Source organism: Pholis gunnellus (assembly GCF_910591455.1).
Source record: "Pholis gunnellus genome assembly, chromosome: 2".
Taxonomy (NCBI): domain Eukaryota; kingdom Metazoa; phylum Chordata; class Actinopteri; order Perciformes; family Pholidae; genus Pholis; species Pholis gunnellus.
The window spans coordinates 18,268,340-18,286,827 of record NC_136536.1 but is presented as its reverse complement, the minus strand read 5'-3'; the positions used below and the strand labels follow the sequence as shown (position 1 = coordinate 18,286,827).

The 18,488-nt window shown below is 43.4% G+C and overlaps 1 protein-coding gene across 1 annotated transcript in view; it reads left to right on the top strand.

Moving 5' to 3' along the window:
* Positions 1-18,176, top strand: part of celsr3 (cadherin, EGF LAG seven-pass G-type receptor 3) — a gene marked incomplete at both ends in the record, with an annotated part of 98,044 nt that extends 79,868 nt beyond the window's left edge. The window contains 14 exons of the mRNA XM_079174957.1: positions 484-651; positions 1,758-1,884; positions 3,025-3,231; positions 6,647-6,821; positions 8,046-8,158; positions 8,707-8,786; positions 9,609-9,735; positions 9,989-10,108; positions 11,748-11,845; positions 12,497-12,588; positions 12,818-12,991; positions 14,864-15,058; positions 16,633-17,683; positions 18,149-18,176. Of these exons, the coding sequence (XP_079031083.1) occupies positions 484-651; positions 1,758-1,884; positions 3,025-3,231; positions 6,647-6,821; positions 8,046-8,158; positions 8,707-8,786; positions 9,609-9,735; positions 9,989-10,108; positions 11,748-11,845; positions 12,497-12,588; positions 12,818-12,991; positions 14,864-15,058; positions 16,633-17,683; positions 18,149-18,176 (2,755 nt within the window). The remainder of the gene's footprint in view (positions 1-483; positions 652-1,757; positions 1,885-3,024; positions 3,232-6,646; positions 6,822-8,045; positions 8,159-8,706; positions 8,787-9,608; positions 9,736-9,988; positions 10,109-11,747; positions 11,846-12,496; positions 12,589-12,817; positions 12,992-14,863; positions 15,059-16,632; positions 17,684-18,148) is intronic.
* Positions 18,177-18,488: the final 312 nt, after the last annotated feature.

The following is an 18,488-nucleotide window of genomic DNA, read 5'->3' as shown; positions in this document are numbered from 1 at the left end:
AGTATGCTACTCCGGTGAGCCACCCGTCTGAATGCACCTATTAGTAATGTTATTGAACACACCGGTGCTTTTCCTACTAACGACTAACGGGGAAACGGTGTATTCATGATCAAAATTGTGGCCTATGAAGTTTCTGTCAGTCGATTAATAGTTGATTGACTATTAGCTTCAGCACTAGTTCCAATATCACCTTCCTTACATCTGGTTTTTTTCTCTCGTGGTAGCTCTCTTTCTCTCTCAACTCTCCTCCCATCCCTCTCCCCCTCTGCTCTTCCTCACCTCACCTCCAGCCTTGATTACAAATTAACAAACTGTCCAATGTTCAGTAGATGTCAATGAACAGTCATTTAACTCTTGTCTAGCACACCGTCTCTGCTCACCTTGTCTTTGCCTTTTTTACTGTCCTAACCAAGACATCAAACTCAGCTTTCTGTCTTATTTAGTAGAAGCACGGTAACTCTGCGCGCTCTCTCTCTCCCTCAGGCTGCCCAGACACCCGGTAATGAACTCCCCAGTAGTCAGTATCTCTGTCTACAACAACCAGACCTTTGTGGGTGGGCATTTGGACCAGCCCATCCTGCTTGAGTTCAAGCTGCTGGAGACAGCCAATCGCAGCAAGCCACTGTGTGTGCAGTGGAACCACAGCAATCAGTGAGTACAGATTACACTTGCACTGCTTCATATATTCCCACACACACACACACACACACACACACACACACACACACACACACACACACACACACACACACACACACACACACACACACACACACACACACACACACACAAATCAATCAATCAGGGCAGTAGGGCTGGTTATTGTTATTAGCTTGTGGTATTATATGATGCTTCACATTGTATTGGCGCTGTTAAAACAAATGCAATACAATTACTTTACACTATACATATATAGATAATATTGTATCATATATTATGATATATGGCTATATGTATAATTTTAATGCATTATGGAGACATTTCCGTGTGGTGCCATGTTTTGAAATTCTGTAGCTTTATAATGTGGAAAATATATTTGTCAAAATGTAGTCTTAATTGGAGGAGTTGGGGTTTTGCTTTTCAGTATGAAATATATATACAATGTCTGCCTTTAGACTTTCTTGCGCTGGACTTATGGCAGCCACCCGTATTATACACGTTTGTTTTTGCAGACCCGTCATAGTAGGAAAAGCAGAGGTGTAACCAATAACAATAAAGATGATTCACTGACTGATAAAGTTTCCTAGTAAGCCGTGTCAGACAGCCAGCATGCTCAATATCAGGGCCCTGGAACTGGCTCAACTATATGGAATGCAGTCGTTGATGTAATTAATTACACCGGGTGTGTTTCCTGTCATAACTGTCAACATGTCTGCTGCGAAACAGGTTTATTTACGGGAGTAGTGCTGTGAAGTGGACCTTAAACATGAAGTGAAACGGTCGTTAAGTGACACAGTCTGCTGTACATTTTTGAATTCACAGAGGGGGGGTACCACTGTTCATATCACGACCCGCACCTGAATCACAGAATTCAGACTGCAATGTAGTGTGTTACCTTTTTACTCAGTGCCACACACACACACACACACAGCAACACACAGGTGCATGCTCACTGACAGCAGAGAGCATGACGTCCTTGCCTCACACACAAGTGGCAACATATCATACAGATAGTGTGTTCATGTCTTTGTGTCCGCACATCTGTTAAAATTGACCTTTTTACTATGAACCCGTCTTGTCTCTCTCTCTCTCTGCAGGTATGAGATAGGAGGCTGCTGGACAGTCAGGGACTGCATGGTGGTGTTCAGGAACACCTCCCATGTCCGCTGCCAGTGCCAGAGACTGGGCACCTTCGGGGTGCTGATGGACAGTTCACACAGAGAGGTTAGTGATCTGTCAGTGGAGAACTACTCGCGCATATTTATTCCACTCATATGCCTCTGTATCATAACGGAGCATGTAGTGGATTAATTGTGCATTCACTATCAGTGACCGTGCTGTGTAAACACGCACCCACCTGGGTTTTCATTCTTTTCTTCATTTGAACATCTCCGCTGGTAATTGCTTGTAATGTAGTCGGTGTAAACGTTTGAAATCCCGGAGAATTAATCCTGCCTGACATTCTGAAGGCTAAAGGAACTCTTGTAGACGATTTTCACAGTTTAATGCAAACCCCCTGCCCGTCACTTCCCAGCATACTAAGTGATGATGTATCAGATCTTGACGTTTGAGATTGGAAACTAGCGGAATCAGAAACCTCATGCCTTGCGATGAATTTAAAGTTGTACATTTCCACCAAATGTGTATAATTCACACTGAATGATGCACTAGTCCAGAGCAATAAGATTAGGGGTGAGCCGTGATGTGCTCGATTGGCCCAAATACAATTCTGAAGGTGTTTGTTATGTTTACTGGCTCTCTGTGCATGCAGAGGTAGTGATCTTAATTCATTTCATGATTTTGATACTCTGATTTCTCCTGACAGATAGATTTGTCTGTTGTTGGATTTGTCTGCTTACTTTAATTTTCTCTTTCAAACGCCTTGAGACTGGTTCATAACAAAGACATAAATTACTTTCAACAGTTTGAATACGGAGATACTTTGCCTCTTTCAATCCTTTCAGAACCTGTAATATTCAGCATCACAAAGCAGCCAGCATTCTAAACAATGTCATACTTCATAATAATTAATTGATTTATTTTTATGAATCTGAAACAAGTGGCTGCCTGGTGCCGATTCTTCATCTTAATTACATGCTTTCCAAATAATTTATTATCTCTTGTCATAAATATCGTCAGTTCACACTCAAGTGAAGCCAGACAGATGAAGGCATTTACCCAGACTGAGGTAGCAGCATTTCAGCAAATTAAAATGATTGCAGCTCTTTGTCTTATTTCACCTTGTGGTTTTTAATATTACTACTCCCCTTCTTCCCTCTGCCCTTCCTTTTCCATGTATCCCCACCAAAATGATCTCAGTTTGATAATACCCTCTCTCCCTTCTCACATCTCTTGTTTGAGCAGCAGTTGGAGGGGGATCTGGACTCGCTGGCCCTGGTCACATATTCCTCTCTGATCGTCTCCATGCTGGCCCTCCTGCTCACAGTCCTGGTGCTCTCCTGCCTCCGAGGCCTCAAGTCCAACACCAGGAGCATCCATTCAAACACAGCGGCAGCCATGTTTTTGTCGGAGCTGGTGTTTCTGCTCGGGGTCAATCAGACGGAGCAACAGGTAGATACCGGTGGCTTGTTTTTCTGTTTGTCTTTGGCTTTCTTGCCTTCCTCTTTTTCATCACTGTCACTCCAGTTCCAGTTTGCTTTTGTCCTTAATTATTGTCTCGTTTTTAGCCACGCATTGCAGATTTGAAGGTGTTTAATGCTGGGCGATATGGAGAAAATCAAATATCGCTATATTTTTGACCAAATACCTCAAAAACGGTTCAGTGACGTTATTGTAGGGTTGACTATCGGTGCTTTCACAAAATGCTGACACGGTGAGATTTTTGATAAATGGCTGAGCGGATGAAGGTAAATAACAGGACAGCTAGAACTTAGCTGTAATGCAACCTTTAAAACCAGGAGAAGACTACACTTGTTCCATATTACGATATCCAAAATCTAAGATGTAGTCCCATCGATATAGATATATTGCCCAGCCCGAGCAGTACTCACCTTTAAACCGCTGCCTTCTTTCTTTATACTGTAGAACACAACATATCCTGTTTTTGCTGGTGCAGCAAAAGATCTCTGTCTTTTTACCTTTCTTCTGCTGTTCATCCTCCGTATTGCTCCATCCGGCTCACTTTGTGCCTCTCTACATCATATGTGTTTTAAGCTCAGTACTTTTCTCTTGTTTTCTTCCTCTCTCCGGACTCTCCTTCTTTTTTTTTTCCGTCACATCACAAATGTGTGTGTACGTAAAGAGCAGTGAGTCTTGTACAGAGGGTACTGCAAGTATGTGCTCACTCAGCATGAAATCTAATTAATTAAGCTGTATCCCCCACACAGTTGACTGTACGGCTCTTAACAGTGAGACTGGTTACTTCTAGCTGAACAATATGTTCTCTTATTCATGTGCATCATGCTTGGGAGAGCATGTTGGTGCTCGCAGCGAGTGTTTGTGTGCACACTTGGTTTTACATGCTTGTGCACAATTTAATTTTCTTTTAGTGTGTAACTTGTAGTGTGTGTGTGTGTGTGTGTGAGTGTGTGGGGGAGTGTGAAATCCATCGTCTGGCTGTATTCCTGCCAAGGCGGCTGCTATTTCCATGTCGTCTCTGGCTGTGTTGTTAGGAATTTGTACTGAGCTTCTTTTAACCTCATCCGGGCGGTACGAGTGGGCTTTCCTTAACTTAAAGATGTAGAGCGCTCAGCTGCAAAACGTCTCTACTGAAGTGTTTCTCCTTCTTCATTAGAGTTGTGAAGTTTACATTTACATTTTAGGTGTTTTAACAGCACACATCCAAAGTAATTTAAGACTGCAACATCTTAATGATGTCACAGCTTTATTTCTTTGGTAGTGAAAAAGTATTTTGATTTGCATATCTATATATAATTTGTCAATATGTCACCAACATGACCCTTTTATCGGTGAACGTTATGAATATCAGGTGACTGTCCTGTTGGCGGGCTGCAGTCACACATCCCAGGAAACAAGAGTTGATAAAAAAACAACTCAGAAGAAGCTCGGTCATTAAACCAGCATTTTGTTAATCGAAAATATTTTGACAGAGAGGGAGAGTCGAAGCAGATCTGATTCCAGTCCTTCCAAGTTAAGCCAAGACTGGATTGACAGCCGGAGCCTTTTGAGCTGTAATCTTTCATTGTCTGGTGTTTATATCCGCTAAGAACACATCAAATAAATCACACCAGACCGTTTATCTTCTCACTTGTTGTACTTTTATCATTTTATTTTATTATATAATTTAAAACACGGCTTTGAAAGCTGGCTGTCAGTTGCCAGCAGCCATCTATTCTAACTCACAAACCCGTACGTTCTGTAGTTGTTACCTGTGGTTGGTTTATAGGGCGGGGCCAAATCCTCTATCCTATATAGGTCATTACATATCTCAATAATGATATGTATGTTTTCTGGTAATTCAATTTAAAAAAACGTCTGTATGACATAAGCACATGGTAAAGGCACGTGGTGCTGGTTAACAGATGCCTGTAGTGGGGACCGGTGTGGGCTTAACGTTGCAATTGTGCCCTCTCTGTGTTCGCAAAACAGCTGTTCTCTCCAGCTTCACTCCCACATGAATGGATCCGAATGTAAAGCTTCATCTTACTAACATAAATATTGCCGTAACGCTGTTTTCACGGCTGTTGTTTCCACATTGCGATAGATACAATACAGGAAAACATAAACCAGCCCTATTGGTTTAGTTTTCGTCTTCTGAGAAACAGCACCACAGTTCTCTTAGAAGACGATGACGTGCACTTTCAGATGTGTAAGGTGCTGTAATTCAGAGCCACTTGAGTTTGAATGGCATCTACCTCATCTGGTTAAACAAACAAGGCAGACTGAAGCCCCCAGAGTTCAAACACACCACTTTAGACACGCTTGAATGCAGCCTGAGGGTAATTTCTCAGAGATTATTCATGGGGAAGTTCAGCATTACTTCCAAAACAAACAGCAGCACTTCACTGACAAAAGGGATTTGGAAGTTGATCTCCTGCCCTGACAAAACGTGCTCAAATTCATTCCTGATAATATGCAATCTAAACCGTGGCATTGCACGGACTTCAGATATTTATGTTGATTTGACATCCTCTCAGCATTCGTGCAGCATCATCGATGGCAATAAAGACATTTTCCATGTCCATCAATACTGTTTCATGGTTGTTTCAAAAGACGAAAAGAAAGAAATCAATCACGGACCAAGCTCTCTCCAAAATATATGGTATAATTCATAATATATATATATATATATTATATTATTATAATATATATATATATTATAATATATTATATTATTATGAATATATATATATATATATATATATTTGTATATATTATGAATATATATATATATATATATATATATATATATATATATATATATATTATGAATTGAATATTCTTCTTAAAACCATAAAACTAGTTAAATGATCTGTATTTATTGCTGTTTTTATTATTGTAAACATATTTGTTACATGAACGCGTTCAGTCTTTTACACACTTAACCGCTATGACAACCACATTACCTGCGAGCGTACTTTGCTCTACCGATGGTGCTTTCTTTCATACACATAATCATAGTTAGCGCACTCTTGGGTATTATTGCTATAATTCAGCATCATAAAGACATTAATTTACAGTCATATCATTCATTTTTTAGCTTTTCCTGGAGACTGACTGTAACATGCTGCCATAAACTCTGTTCATTAGTCTCATTGGTAATTAAATCATGAAAGTCTGTCACTTCATCGCTGACACCTGCTGTGTTTTATCGAAGACTTGTTGCTTGCTTGCCAAGACGTTTGCTCTGCACCTGTCACAAAATCAATACAAAGGTTGATATTTTTGTATTGCTCCCCATCATTTCTTCCTTACCTTCTTCTTTGTTTCATCCCTGCTTCTCCTCTCTTCTTTCTCCCCCTTCTCCCCCCCTTGCTTTAATTGCTCTCTTTCTCTGCCCCTCCAGTTCCTGTGTACGGTCGTGGCCATTCTCCTGCATTACTTCTTCATGTCCACTTTTGCCTGGATGTTCGTGGAAGGCCTTCATATCTACCGCATGCAGACTGAGCAACGCAACATCAACTACGGCGCCATGAGGTTCTACTACGCCATCGGCTGGGGCGTGCCCGCCATTATCACAGGTAAGACGCACCCCTGCACACACGTAGGGTCTCTGTGATATTTGTCAGAAGCGCGTCTGTGCATCCACGTCCTCGCCACATTTAATCACGGCAACACACTGTCATATATGTGCACAGACACACACACACGCACATCACACACACACATCCCGATGAGTCTGACTGTGTAGATAAGGTTTCTGTGACATTTTATTATAGAGATAGTAGAGCACAGACACACACACACGCAAGCAATTTATTCCTTCACACATACGGTAAGCAAGTCATTTCTGTCTCCCCTCTTTTTCTACAAACACACACACACACACATTTGCAGTTTCCACGCGGATACATGCTGTCAACTCCCCTCTATCTGTTGCTCGTTCTGTCACACACACACACACACACACACACACACACACACACACCCCGACCGCTGTCTCACCTTGCCTCAAGAATGGATCTGTCTCCCACCACACACACATACACACAAATACACACACACACGCTGGCTGCGTGTCTTTTTCCTCCGGCTCAGAGGTGCGTTTAATCCGTCTGTCCGTCTTTATTTAAACCCTTTCTGTCTCTCTTACTTTTGCAATTCAATTTAAAAAATCTTTATGCTCGTGACTGTCAAAACCTTGACAGTTGTCCAAACAAGGAATTAAGACTTCACAGTTCACGTCACCACTCGCACAGCGGCCCAGTATAGCAACATCAGAGAGGTGCGGTCACGTGGTGAAGAAATAACGGATAATAACGGATACTTGTGGTGTGGTTGTACGTACGTGCAGGGATGTTCTCACACACATAATCCAAAAGTTATGTGGATTTTGTCTTTTCAGTTTTAAGCACGAGTCTCCTTCAAAATACACAAGATTAATCAGCTCAGTTACAGCTTGAGAGAATCAGGTGGAAATTAGTGTAAAATAAACACAAAGTAGTTGGCTAATATTATTTATGTTTGCTAGTATTAATGTTGGATGGCAATATATCAGAATTATAATTCAATATTCTGGAAACGTTAAATGTCTGAAGGCACCATGATGCATGTTTCCAACGTGCTGATTTTCTTTAACATGATGTTTTGTGGCCTGAAATTATTATTTAGTAAATAACTGATTAAAATAGGTGTGTTACGTCTCGTGCCTTTCCTGCCAAAGCCATTCAGATAGTCTCATGCGGTCACATCCTGTACTGCCTCTCTCTTCCTGTCTCATCTGTCTGTCTGTGTCTTCGCTGCAGGCCTGGCGGTGGGCCTGGACCCAGAGGGATACGGGAACCCAGACTTTTGTTGGATCTCCATCTATGACAAACTCATATGGAGCTTTGCTGGTCCTATAGCCATCGTCATACTGGTAACGGTCCCCTGTCTGTCTGATATGCAGTAGTGAATGTACGCACACAAACTTATAGTGTAAACAGTGAACCACTGAGCGTTTATCAATTATGTTGTTTCGAGGAACATTGTTTACGGTTTTGTTTCCCTTTAAAAGATGATATACTCATAAAAGCTAGTGCAGGTAGTTTATTTCTGTATACTATGAAAGGGAAACTCTTCTTTCAAACATAAACAGTCTTATTCATTTGTACACTTTCCTAACCTTTATTGATGATGGTATTCATTTCTTTTTCCGTCCTTCTGTTGTGCCTTTTTTTTTTTTTTTTAGATACATTTTTTTTTATTCGCTTTTCTGTGTATTTTTTTATACTGTTTGAGCAAAGGAACCAGAGCAGAATAAAAGAGCTTGAATGTCTTTTTTTCCCTCCAAGATGACTATTTAGTTCACATTGATTTGTTTTATTTGTTTATCCTCATCCCTGATGTTGCTAACGGCAGTATTGGATTAGCTGGAATGCATTAAAAACGTTGCCTTACCATTTGTATTGATTTCCCTTTATCCAGATGAATGGAGGGATTTTCATGATTGTAGCCAAGATGTCGTGCAATCCCTCTCAGAAGGAGACTAAGAAGCTCCCTGTCATGTGAGTACCCGCTCACTATGGTTAAATGACTTTGATGGCCGTTTTTCATCAGGGTATGTAAATGTGTATAAAGATGATACTGTATGAAGATTAAGAAGCTTATGTAACATTTTAATTGAAGCATTATACAACATAGATTACAAATAACTGCTAACAGCCTCAACAAAGCTGTAACACTAAATCGCTGCTTACATTTTCAAACTGTGTGACTTTTCTTTTTTTGGGGTTCGCATTACAAAACCGTTGTGGATGTAGTTTAGAAAATGTTTTGTGACTGGTGAACTAACAGGGAACAGAGGGGAATACGTCTGTCTCATTCAGGCAACGCTGATTTGATAAACAATGATCATGTCAGGCCTTGTTATTGATCAGATCACATGTGCATAAACGACTCCCACGTCTCCGTGTCAGTATTCATCCCACGGTTTCTCTACTCAGCCTTTTTCTGCTGGTTCTAGCTCCCTGTCATTCTGGCTTTTCTCTCTCTAAATGTCTTCATTATCCGACTCATGGGCATCAATAATTGACGACCACATTGTTGTGATATCACAAGTAAAAGTATAGAGTGGTATGAAGTCAATTAGTTTTCAAATGTTACATTTACTAATGGCTAGTTAACTAGCCGGCAGGGGAATAAAACAAAGTAATCCGAGTTATTAGTAGCTTGTGCTGTTCCCAGTCAAAGCTTAACCGTGTCATTGTCTTGTGCGTCCAAGTTGTACATGTAAAGATGCAGCACGTTGATGTTGTCTGTCTCGTGGTTTGTCAAACCTTCTCCCCCCCCCCCCCCCCACCACTGACCTCTGTGTTTTCTCTCTCCAGTGCGACTATTCGCAATGCCTTCCTGCTGTTGCTGGTAGCCACCTCCACCTGGCTGTGTGGTCTGATGTCAGTGAACAACAGCATCCTGGCGTTCTACTACATATTCGATGTCCTCTGCCTCGTGCAGGTATGAACAGACTGTATGTTTATATATAGAAATGTTGCACTGATTCACCTTCCATCCGGTTCCTTACTGCCTTTACATTTGTGCATATAGTACGTCCAAATAATAGTTTTGGTTTTATTGCTCGAATACAAAGAAGAACAAGGTAGTGCTCGTGAAAAGGAAAAGACATGATGAAAATCTGCAAGGATCTTGTAGTTTAGTACCTTAAACTAAAATCTGTGTCCTTCTACGGCTCTCTCTCTCTCTCTCCCAGGGTTTGTCGGTGATGCTGGTCTTCACTGTGTTCAACGCAGAGGTTAAGGAGGTCTGGAGCGTAGCCTGTTTGGGTAAGAAGAGCCCCGGAGAAGACCCACCAAGACCCCCGCAGAACACTGTGAGTTACGCACACAAACAGTAGTTTTGCTGCAGCTCGTGTCTGCTTAACTTAAAAAGTTTTGATGTTGTCAGATGTCTCGGTTTTGACTTGACATTACTATGCAATCATTTACACAGCTCATTGTGTAAATGAAGATTTCAAGATATTTTTGATGATTTATATGAGCTATAATAGCATAATGTGATGGTCGTTATTGCACATTAATGACTTGCAGGATGAATATAAGTATATGTTTTATTCTCTTCTACAGTATTCTCTCCTTTTTCTCTTGATGCACAGTCTCACTGTGTCCATTACTAGACCAGCACAAATGCCCTCCTGACTTTCATTCCTCCTTCCCTCTATCCACCCATCCATCTTTGCTGTCCTCCCTCTCCTCTCCTTCTGCCTTCAGGGTTTGTCACTGACCCAGATAAGACAATATACTGACCAGTGGGGGTCTGCTCACTCTTAAGTCCACTTCTTCAAAAGCACTGTGCAGTGTCTATTTAGAGAGAGTGTGTGTGTGTGTGTGTGTGTGTGTGTGTGTGTGTGTGTGTGTGTGTGTGTGTGTGTGTGTGTGTGTGTGTGTGTGTGTGTAGCCCTTTCCTGTCTGCACATCTTTTCTTCACTCTCTCTTCTATCTCATATGTGTGTTTTAGCTCACTGCACTCGGTTTTCTTAAGTCTCTCTCATTATCTTTCCTCTGTGCTATACAGTGTGTGTGTGTGTGTGTGTTTGTGTGTGTGTGTGTGTGTGTGTGTGTGTGTGTGTGTGTGTTCACAGTCCAATGTCCTCTTTTTGTCCCACTTCTATCCAATGAACTTCACATGCTGCCTGGATGTGTGTGTGTGTGTGTGTGTGTGTGTGTGTGTGTGTGTGTGTGTGTGTGTGTGTGTGTGTGTGTGTGTGTGTGTGTGTGTGTGTGTGTGTGTGTGTGTGTGTGTGTGTGTGTGTGTGTGTTAGTTTACACATAGTTCATTTCACCCTTTAAACCCCCATTTCCTCTGAGAGCTCTTCCTATCCATCACTAAGACATGTGGGGCAAAATAACTGATCCTTTCCAAAAGTATTATCGGACACAAATGACCAGCTATTCGCATCGTTTCGCCAATCTGACTCTACTACTACTGTGCGATGTGTTATTTATGACTACAGTGGCCTATTACAGTATGGGAAGCAGAAGTCTTGACCCATTTCCAGGCTAGTAGCTTCTGCTCCATTAGCTTAGCCTCCTTTTTTTTCATTTTACCTTTCCCGGTCAGCATTCAGTCAAGATAATAGCGCTCCCACAATTCCCGGGGCGCTACAGCGAAAATATGACGGGCGGTTGCTTTTGAATGCTAACAAAAAGAATGTCTTGACAAGATTCCTAAAGTTTAGCCGCACCTATAATAGTACTCAGTGATATGGATAGAAAACATCAGTATCAGAAAGGAGTCCTTTATGGGAATTATGATAACATAACGGAGGCACAAGGTAGCCCATAATGAGAGCAGGATTTTGACTTTTGACACAGTGCGGTATGTTGTGTAACTACAGAAGACTCGGTAGGTCACTTTTTTCCATGTTCAAAAACCATCATGAGGGAGGAAATGTGCTTTGTACCATTCAGTGTCATTAAAGTAACTCTCTCAACCTTGTTGTTTGTGTTCAGGCTCAGAACCCCTACCACAATGCATCTCTGTTGGAGCAGAGCGGGCTGCACCGCATCACCCTGGGAACCTCCACCGTCTCCTCTGTCAGCTCCGCCAGGTAAATAAATATACAAAGGTTCACACACAGATGCATAACAAACTTTCCCCGACAAACTAGAAATAACATTTGGAAGGAAAACTTCCACCCCAGTGCTTGTAAATTAGGACCGGCATAGTTCCTCCCGTAGTTCAAGAGAAAATGGTTTAATACCAACAATGTAAGTGATAAATTATCATTCAAATATGAATTTGAGTTTGACTGATTCTCTGTGGATCTGAGGGAACGCTGCCTCAGGGAGGACATTCCCTCGTTAACAAAAACCCTGTCGTGCATTTTGTGGGTCAGTGGGGTAAAGATGAAGAAGATTGGATGGAACAATGTACTGTAGTGTATGTAGAGCAAAACTAATGTACTCTGAGAGTGGCTGTTGGTGTGTTCATGGCTGAGTGACTGCATGTGTGTGCGTGTGTGTACAGTACATACTTTATATATGTGTGTGTGTGTGGATGCTCCATATTTTTTATCTGTATTGGCCTGCATGACTGCATATACAGTATAGTGTGTATGTGCGTGCGTGTGTGCGTGTGTGCGTGTGTGCGTGCGTGCGTGCGTGCGTGCGTGCGTGCGTGCGTGCGTGCGTCCGTCCGTCCGTCCGTCCGTCCGTCCGTCCGTCCGTCCGTCCTCACTTCTCTCCTCTTTCCCTGCTAGAGAAAATCTTTTAGCTCGTCAGACGCTGGAACAAAACATCGTCCACACCGGAGCGACCGACCTGGATGTAGCCATGTTCCACAGAGACGGAGGTGAACGCGCAAACACGACCATGGACACAAACGCACACTCCTAACAAGCAGCAGTGACACGTTTCTTCACCCCTGTTTTGCACTTCTTCTTTTTTCTCTTCACTCTCTCTTTCCATATAAATGTACTGGTTAAGCTCACATCACAATGGAGAACCTGTCAATGTTATTTTTCCTTCCTCTTTGTTGTTTTTCTCCGTCCCTCCTCTCACTTGTCTCATTCTTCCCCCAGGTGAGGATTCGGACTCAGACTCAGACCTCTCCATGGAGGAGGAGCGCAGTCTCTCCATCCCTTCCTCTGAGAGCGAGGACAACGTCCGACTCCGCGGGCGCATCCAGCGGCGATTCAAACGCTCCAATCACAGCGAGCGTCTGCTCACAGAGCCCACCCACAACGGTACCAAAGGTAGACGAGCACTCGCATAAGCGATTCATCTCAATATTTTCCGCTTTTTAAGGCATTTCTTCTCACAGTATTGCCAGAAAAGGCCAGTAATGGTCAAGTGGTCTTGCTCAAGGACGCTTCATTTATTTTTTGAGTAAGGGTTTAAAGTATTCCCTGATCTATCATCTCTACCTGCTTAACCTGTGCAGGGTCGTCGGGGCTGGAGTGTATCCAATCTCACTTTGGGTGAGAAGCAGAATTCACAATGGACAGGTCGCCTGTCTATCACAGGAATAACACATTTGGACTCACGATCACAGCTTTGCTTTCATTAAGAGTCTCCAGTTAACCTGCATGTGTTGGGCTACGTATGGGGTGAACACAGACAGAGACCCCTGTCAGCCAGCAGAGTCAAACAATTTAGGACCCTGTTTCGAAAGCAGTCTACTCTTTTTTTTTTTTATCTCAGATATGTAGAAACAAGCTAAATGTGTGGCACAAAAACATACATACACATACAGCAAGAGGAAAATGTCAGTGCTGGTAGTCATGCATAACACATGAGTTTATACACAAAGTATGTGATATAAATGTCATGCATACACTGTGCTCTGCGAAAGGTTTCACAGGAGAAAAGGCCAGATGTGCAAATCTATAAATCCATACAAGTAGTCAATTCTTAGCTTAATTAGCCACAGGGACCGGCCCAATATGAACAAATGGAGGAGGACAGGATCCAGATGGCCAGTACAGTCCAATCAATTTATCAGTGCAGTCAAACTGAAGGCTCGGAGCCTTTTTAACTGAAGGTCACAGTTTGAAGATGGCGGCTTATTCGTTGTGGCAGAGAGTTCAACCCTTTGATCGATTTGGTTGAGCAGTCGACTGGTCAGTGTGAGAGGACTGTGCAAGGAGTGTGTGTAACTGAGTAAGTGTTCCATGGACAGCTGAAAAACACAGAACAAATCCAATAAATAGATTATTTAAAACGTGTTGCAGAGAATGAAGAAGCCTAACTAAATTCTAATACAATTAGAACAATGTGTGGTTTTCAAAGTAAGCACTTAACATTAATGGTGCAACGGCGTCATGTGTTTTGTTTCGTCAAGTAAAAGCATCATTGCAAATTTCTCAGGGTTGATCTGAGAAAACAAGCAATGTCAAGATGTCACATTTGGCTCAGAGACATTTTTTTCCCTGTTTTCTGGACTTAATTAATTAACTTTAATTTAAAATTGAATAAATTATTATTTGCAGCCCTAATGATAACATTGTGACAAAATGTGGGTGATCTAACCCTTTGTATTGGGATTTTCCAAATGACACTGATTGGCCGAAAGTCTTGATATCACAGAACACACTAATATGTGAAATGGCTGTAAGGGGGAAGACAACTGCGTGTTTATACATTAAGATGAATCATGCCTGTACATCATTTGCACTAGTCTGATATCTGCTATCTACCAATGTGTCATTAGTTATTTCATTATGAACGTATGCTAAATGTCTGTTGACACCTGCTATTCGGTACAGACGTCTGTTCTGTGTTTGTTGGGATGCACACGAGGCAACAAAATAAAGCAGAATGCTTGAAATCAGAAAGATGACTATGAGGCATGAGAACATATTGGCAGCTTTTTGTAACTGGTGTTCAGTGGCTTTACTAGTATTTCTTTTCAGTGTTGACAACAATCAAAGTGATTTTGTCCACGTTCCCTTTTTCTTTTCTTAACCACTACTGTGACACTAGCGAGCCTTTTTGTTTTCTCAAACGTGATCGATAAAGTCATGACCTGACGCGAGAACACGTATTTGTGTAATAAGTCGTCCGTTTTCTGAACAAAGGATTTCATGAGTAACCTGAAAGCGTTTGTTCTTTTTTGTGTGTTACAGATCTGGATGGCAATGACCTTCTGTCCTACTGGCCGGCTTTGGAGGAGTGTGAGACGCACAGCCTTCAGAAGTGGGGCTCAGAGCGCCCCCTGGGGGGCGATTACAGCAAAGACGCTGCCAACAACAACCAGCAGGACGCAGCGCTGACCAGTGGGGACGAGAACGGCCTCACCCAGCCAAACAGGCACCGCAAGGGTGAGAGAAACACAAACACATACAAGATAAGGGCACACGTATGACCCCATATAGTCGACTATTTCACTCAGGAGCCTGATTCGATTGCCAATAGTCGTAGTGCGAGTAAATGTAATGTAATGAAACAGAGGATTGTTCATCATTTAAAGGTCTATAGTTATTTATCAGAGCACTCACATAAGAATGAAACACTGTCAGAGCCCTAGATATGTTGTATATATATATATGTCTTTAAATTCAGCTGGTGGAGGCGTGTAGACACAGCTGTTTGTGACACAGCTGTTTGCAACACATATAACAGCTGTTTCCGTGGATTCCGTCTCTCTCCCCCGCTGACTGTCCCTTTGCTTTCCTGTTGTTTCCTTTCTGTCTGTGAATTGCTACAATACAGGAAACGGAATTAAGACCAAAAGATCATTTACAAACACAAAAAGCAAGCAAGATAAAAGACCGTGTCTACCGATGTTCTCTCCGTGTCAGTACTACAGACAGCGTTTTAACGAGACACACACACACACACACACACACGCACCCTAACCACTACCGTGCTCTCCATTTTTCTGAAACAACAGCTAGCTTTCAGAGTAACATGTATCTCTGTATAATATTGTACAATCATGTTGTTGATTTTCTATAGATTCATAAAGCTTAAACCGAGGCGGATCACTGGACGTGTTTGTTATATATTTTTAATATTCCAGTCTAATATTGATAAACAGACTTGTACCTATGTTTTTGTTTTTGTTTCTCTCTCTTCGACTTAAATATCGACTCGTGCAACAAGTCATATGATTGTTACTTTGCGTCTTTGTAGATCTTTTCTTTTTTTTTGCCGGGCATCTATGTATTCGTGTCTAGCCCGTATACTACGAATATATCAACGTCTTCATCATACTGTTCAAAAAGAAATCTCTGACTGATGCAGCGTCTCTCATCAGGATTGAAAAAGGGCATTTTGCCAAGAGGAAGATGGAGGAGATGTCAGCTGTGTGAGCTGAATCAGCAAAGAATAACTTAAAACAAAGCCCATTCACTGACACATTATCTGCTGTATGTGCAGTTTGTTAAGCATTTTAAATAATTCCAGTCCATGTTATTCCCTCCATGTGACCAAGCAGTGCTTGCAGTGGATCACATGATGTGAAGAGTCCACAAATATTGCATTTTTTGTCTTAAGTCAGGGTCATACCAGATTCAATGTACCATGATTTATACTCCGATCACCTCATGAGCATGTCATGCAGAAATGATTTACCCCCCCACACACACACTAAAGAGCTGGAGTCAGCTGGAGTCAGCCTGTAGCGTCAGTGTAAATCTGCCCCTAAAAGCACGAGTGGCACTATAATATGTACAGGACAGTGTGTACTGTATACTCAGAATACATACATATAAAATTGGCTTATGCTCGCATACACACAAAGGTGCACCACACATGCAAAGACACACTGAGAGTACGTGAGGAGGAGAAATACAGGCAAATATAAATCACTCGTGCTGCCTGAGTGCATGGGTGGCATTTTAGTGAACCTATTAATAGACAAAGCACATGAACACCTATTTTCCTGTCTCAGGTATCCTGAAGAATCGTATCGGCTGTCCCCCGGCACTCCAGGGTCTTTCCACCATGGGCCGCGTCCCCAGTGAGCTCAACTGGTACCGAACCTCTACTCTGGGCCACCGGGGAGTTCCTGCAGCCTCGTATGGTCGCATGTACTCTGCCACGGCCAGTGCCAGTGGAGGCTCCGGCTCTCTCTCTCAACCTGCTTCCCGCTACTCCTCCAGGGAACACCTGGACTCGCTGTCCCGGAGGCAGTTGTCCAGGGATCCGCTGGGGAGGCAGACAGTTGGGGGGTCGAGGGACCGACTGGACTCCCGGGGCTCCAGGGACAACCTTGATCTCCTGCCCAGGAGGAGAGAGCTGGGGCAGGGGGCGGGGCTAGGGGGACTGGGGCTGGATCACCAGCGAGTCTCATCGTCCCGGGAGAACTTGACAGGATCCAGGGACAGGCTGGACAACCACCACGCAAGTAGCGTCCACACCTCGAGGGAGGACTTGAGTGGAAACGGGGGAGCGGGAATTGAGGGATACCTCAGCGGATCGAGGTCGCAGCTGAACTCGCTGACCCGGCGGCAGGCCTCGTCCCGGGAGCACCTAGGGGGGGCGCTGATGAGCAGCAGGTCGAGGGAGCAGCTGGAGACCAACGGGGGCGGAACCCAGGCTCAGCCGTGTCGGGAGTGGCTCCGGACTCTGCCTCCCCGCCAGCCCTCGCACCCCGACCAGCCTCCCTCCTCCTCCCCTCCTCCCCCTATCTCCGAGGAGCCCCAGCAGGAGCACCTCCCAGCTCACGCCAGAGGACGACTGGACTCTGCACCTCCGTGTAGGTACCCCGGTCAGACTGTCCCCCAGGTCGCAGGTTCAAATCCAAACCCTCTGGGTCGACAGCCGTCCAGTGAACACCTGGACATTCTGTCCTCCATCCTGGCGTCCTTCAGTTCCTCCGTCCTCACTCCTCCCCCCGCCGCCTCGAACCCTGGGCCTAATGGCTCCGCCCATGGGCCCTCCCCCTCCCCGCCCCAGTCAGCCACCTCCCACAGCATATCTGAAGTCTCCCCCGACTCCGAGTAAGTCCTGTGTTCATAAATCGGCTTCCTCTAACCCTCTCCTGTCCCCTTTTTTATATTTTATATCTTGTGCTTCGTCTTCAACTCCCCACTGTCTTTGATCCTGTGTAAACACACTTTTTGGCTTTTACTTTCCTGCACCTCCTCCCTTTCGTCTCCCCCCCCCCGACTGATTTCTTCTTCCTCAGCAGCTCCACAGGGATCACGTCCACTCTTCAACTCTTCTTTTCACCTCTCATATTGTTCCTTTTCCTTTTCCTGTCTTTACCATCTCTTTTAGCTCGACTTTACTTCAGCTCCCTCTGCCCCATTTCCTACTTTGCATGTCTGTTCTGTCTCTTTGCCCTTTTGCCTCTAACAGCTCATTTCCATTCTGCTCCTGTATGTTGTCATCATTATGTGTAAGTCAAATTACAATCCGTATTGAAACCTATTGATGACTCATTTTCCTTTCCTTCACCTCAGAGCCAACAGAAGTGAAGGACAGTCTTGATGACAGCCTCCATATCCCTTTATGCATTGCGACGGTGCTTGAAAAAAACCAGGGACAAGTTCAAAGGTCATGGATGGTCCTGAACCACTGGGGCACACTGGGACATCTGAAGCCTAGACACAAACTTGGGTGAGAGGAGACACAGAGTTGGAAAGAAAGTAAGGCAGAGAGCGTCCATGCGGATAAAAGAGGGCTCGTGGTCAGTTTGTACTGTATAAATTACATTTTGCTCAAGTCCCACTGCCTACAATGATCTTTGACTTTTCTTTGAACGATGGCTCAACCACCTACTACCTAAAAACTGTTCAAGAC